Raw genomic sequence first — 4,468 nt, 5'->3', positions numbered from 1 at the left:
ATGGACAGCTTAACATGTCCAAAACGCATCATGCACCATATTCGGGTTTTTGGGATAAGAAAAGTGCCAAGAAGCTAAACAAGATAAGATCTACTCAATATAATTGCCAAGGTAGAAGCTTTTTACCTCCTGGAGCTTCTAGAGGACGAGAACTTCAGATCTTCAAGCTTGCCTTCCTTCACCAACTATTTGGTGCGACACCTTCTCCTTCAAGTGCTCAAAACACACACAAACTCACACTCACACACAAGGCTAGGGTTTGTGACGTCTCTAGGGTATGGAGGCTGAAAGTGATGGAAGAAATGAGCCATAAGGACGTTTATATAGCACTCAAACCCTAAATATTAGGGTTTCCACCTAACGTGAGTACGCTCAACGTACACAAGTGTACGCCCAGCATACTAGGGCGCGCCTAGTACGCTCAGCGTACCTTATGTATGCTTAGTGTACTCTCTTGACCCCAAAGTTGTAACTTTAGCCCGCAGTCCTCTAATGGCTTCACTCTTCCAACCCCCAGGGACAACAAATGACAAAATTAATAATAAAAGAGGAAATTCGGAAATACCTGCAAAAATCTCGGGATGTTACAGCCGGTTGCGTCTCTTGTTTTTTAAATTAAGACCACTATTTGGATACTATATGCAAATGATGTGGCAAAGCATTCGCTCCCATATACATATCATTAGACAGTCGTCGACGATCTCCACCAAAAATGGATACTCAAGCTCCCCCGAAGCATCCGCAAACTTCTTGCTAAGCGCAAGAGACACAAAAGATCGGGTAGCCCCCGAATAAAATAGAACTAGGGCAGAAATACCGTTCACACAGTACGATCCTAAAACAGCAACAAAAATAACTACGTATATCATAAGCATAAATAAAAAGTATAAGGAGAAGATACATACATGTGACCACATTGGGCGCTGCACATGCCTCCTCGGCTGAAAGCTGGAATGTCCTGCTCCTCACAACCAGAGCCTCTGCCTTGCCCTGGCGGCCATCAGTAATCCTCAATGTAGACGGAGTCGGTGCTGCAACTAGACCCACCGCTGTCAAGCTCGGACAGTCGGCCTTCTTGTAGCCCTGGTTCTCCTCCTTGGGTGCCTCGTGACTAGGCAACTAATCGAGTATTGCTTAACTTTCCTTCATGAATATTTCTACCTAATCCGCTCAAAATGAGCCTTAGGGCTCTTAATCGAGTTTCGAGTTAATCGAGTATACCTAATCCACTAAAAATAAGACTCCAATTGTTGCCAAATCGAAGATAATCACGAAGAATTTTAATAAAGGTATGTTGTATGATCCAATGTTTAAAAAGGCTTCTATGTTTTTGCTATCAATTGTTTCAATGTTATGTGTATGTTTGTATCTACTTTTATGCTTGAAATCCATAGTGAATGCGTATTGTACACTTTGATCAAGGTTACTAGATTCAAGACCATCCATAAGAACTACAAATTATATGTAATTTCTCAATTACTTTTCGTAATTGTGTAAAGTTGTTAATGTCTTTAATTTCTTTTGAAATGTTAACATGAATTACAGCCAATTTAGCTTTCTATTATTCTTATGACGTTATCGTTTATCATTAATGGTTATAATAGGTCCCAAATGATCATAAAACTTTATCGAAATGTATGAATACTTTTTTTTTAATTTTATTTATTTATAACCAATACCAGATTTTTATTTTGAAGATATCAGAGAATTATACTTTATTTTTTGGACAAATGGTATTTTTAGAGAGATTCAACATAAATCCTCGAAATAAAAAAGATAGAATCTTTGAAGCCCTCTTGGTTAAATGATCATTAAGACAAACTAGAAGTATTAGTGATATCTTTGTTTGTATTTGTACGCTTGTTCATGTAAGTCAATTGTAAATGGAACTTACATGAAACTAAACTCTATTCATTTATTCCTAACAATCAACAACAAAGTTAAAATGAACTTCCTCCTAAGTCAACAACAATGTTTACATTTTACGCATAATTGTTAGCAAGATTTAAATCTAATAACAAATTGCTTTGAAAACGTAAATGCAGATACAAAAATATACAAAAATAATAATTATAAATAATACAAAAAGACTTACATTCATCATTCATCAATACGAAGATACAAAAAACAACCAATGAAGAAGCTATACAAGATATATAAAAATAATAATAATAATACAAAAAGACTTGCATTCAATTCAAATGAACACCAATACTAATGTACAAAATACAACCAATGAGAAAGCTATACGAGAATTACCGGAAAACAACTCCGGTGGTGCACCGGATTTTAACCGTGTACCTTTCTTTTGCAGTTTCTGACCCCTGTCACTAACTTCAAAATCAGCCCCGAGTATGAGTTTATGTCTCTTTGTTTTCCAAAATAATATCTTAAACCTAACCGCCGTCGCCAAATCCACCCTGAATACCGGCGGTCTTCCACCAGTGATGTTCACGGCTGCATCCCACGGCACTCCTTGCGTGTCCGTCCAGTTTTTCCGGCGTGCTTTTTTCTGATGTCCTTGATAAAACCCTTTGAGCACGTAATTCGAAATAGGGATTCCATTTCCATTTGATTGGTTGATGTAATAATGTAAGGTGATGTTGAGTGGGTCGTAGTAAATACCTTTGTCTTTGTTCTCGTTGTCGAGCTTCAGATCGAGGTAGATGGATTGATAGGAGGTTGAATTTCGGGTTTTATTGAGGGCGGGAATGTAAACGTCTTGGATGGAGCAAACTGGATTTGAAGTGCGTAAGCTTAGCCACAGGAAGAGTGAAGTGAGACCTAAGGTTAGTATGAAGCTGAAACAACACCTGCAACAGCCTGTTCCGCTGTCGGGGCGGCTGTAGTCGGACATGGTTCAGTTGGGGTTCCGGCGAAGAGAGAGAGAGAGAGAGAGAGAGAGAGAGAGAGAGAGAGAGGTGGCACTGTTTTGAAGGTAAATTCTCCCCAATGTTGGCGAAACAGCCGAGTAATTTACAAGTGGCTTAAATAATAAATATCTCGTGTGAACGCAGCCATTCATTCTCAACAATGAAAGCATACTAGCTGATGTTGTATGTCTTCATCGTCAACATACCTCAAGGGTACGAATTAGGGTTAAGTGTATGGGGTTGGAAAGCCGACTCCTGAAGACGATTGGCGTGAACGAAGGAACAGAAGTCATCGATTTGGAAATGATCAGCGATTGGAAATGGCGAATCGAGACGATATCGATGAGATGTCGGCTTGGAAGAAAGATATACGGATTTTAGGGTTAGATTTTGGTGTTTGAGTTTTTGAGATATGTGGATCGATTCACAAAAGAAGAAGAAAAGAAAATAGAGGTGTGGGTACTGGCCGCAAGTAAAAACGCAGGGAAGGATGAAATAGGTTGGGCTAAGAATTTTAATTCTTGGGCTCAAATTTAATGGGCTCATTCTGAATTGGCTTGTGAAGCTGGGTTGTCATTCCCGACTGTGGTATACTCGACAACGGACAAACGGGAGTTTTTTTATTTATTTTTAAAATGTGTTTGTGTGATTTTTATTTTGAAAACTCGAATGTCATATGCTAATGTGTGCTTAATTTTAAAAACATTAATTTTCCAAATAAATTGGATTTTTAACTCTCATTTCGAACCGAAACTAATTTATCTAATTTAATGATAAAGAGATTATATTAAATACCATTCAAGTTGTTCACTATTATTTATCATTTTTTAGTTTATTTATTTTATTTGATATTTAACAGATAAATAGACTACGATATTAAATATATCATTCAAGTTGCTCACTATTATTTATCATGTTTTATTTATTTATTTTATTTTATGTAAGTCTTCTTCTTTTGAATTAACAGCTCTTTATTGGTTTTTTCTTATATTCTTCGTGTTTATTTATTGGTAGTATTTTAGTATTTGCATTAGGTTTTGAAAAAGTTGCATAATGCTTAAACAAACCTTTTACCAAAGGTTGCATTAGGTAAAGTTGCATTAGATCTAAAACAATTTTTTTCTTCAAAAATGCAACCATTTTTTAGATAGTTGCAAATCTTTTTTAAATGCAACTTTTTTTATTGCAACATCTGTTATGCAAAAGCAACTTTTTAATGTTCATATGCAACTTTTTTAACTCTTTTAGTTACGAAAATGCAACCTTTTTTTATAATCAACTGCAACCTTTATTATGTTTCTAGTAAAGAATTGCAACATTTCTATACGGCATATGCAACCTTTGTTATGTCTTTAATTGCAAAAAATGCAACATTGTTTACCGTCAAATGCAACTTTTTTTTTGTGATTTTTCTAATTTCAGTGCGACATTTTTTTTTCCTAATCATATATACGTTACATATGTTTACTACATTGCTACAAATATTCATTACTACTAAAATTACACCATAACAATAATAACATAAATATATTATATAATTTTATAGTCTCCTTTGACATGTCTAAATTCAAAATAACAACCATAAATCAAAGTCA

The 4,468-nt window shown here is 35.7% G+C and overlaps 1 protein-coding gene across 1 annotated transcript; it reads right to left on the bottom strand.

Annotated features, from left to right (window-relative positions):
* Positions 1 to 2,135: 2,135 nt before the first annotated feature.
* On the bottom strand, positions 2,136 to 3,329 carry LOC145167562 (protein NDR1-like). The gene has a single exon (XM_079086780.1). It carries the CDS (start codon positions 2,855 to 2,857, stop codon positions 2,198 to 2,200), a length of 660 nt encoding a protein of 219 aa, XP_078942906.1. The 5' UTR covers positions 2,858 to 3,329; the 3' UTR covers positions 2,136 to 2,197.
* Positions 3,330 to 4,468: the final 1,139 nt, after the last annotated feature.

The sequence above is a fragment of the Lactuca virosa genome, chromosome 3, assembly GCF_052849685.1.
Source record: "Lactuca virosa cultivar CGN04683 chromosome 3, Lactuca_virosa_CGN04683_v6, whole genome shotgun sequence".
NCBI classification, from domain to species: domain Eukaryota; kingdom Viridiplantae; phylum Streptophyta; class Magnoliopsida; order Asterales; family Asteraceae; genus Lactuca; species Lactuca virosa.
The sequence above is the reverse complement of the archived record's forward strand: the minus strand, read 5'-3'. Positions and strand labels throughout refer to the sequence as shown.

Excerpts from the sequence above, each read along its gene's own strand:
- LOC145167562 (XM_079086780.1), bottom strand. The coding sequence starts at position 2,857 with ATGTCCGACTACAGCCGCCCCGACAGCGGAACAGGCTGTTGCAGGTGT.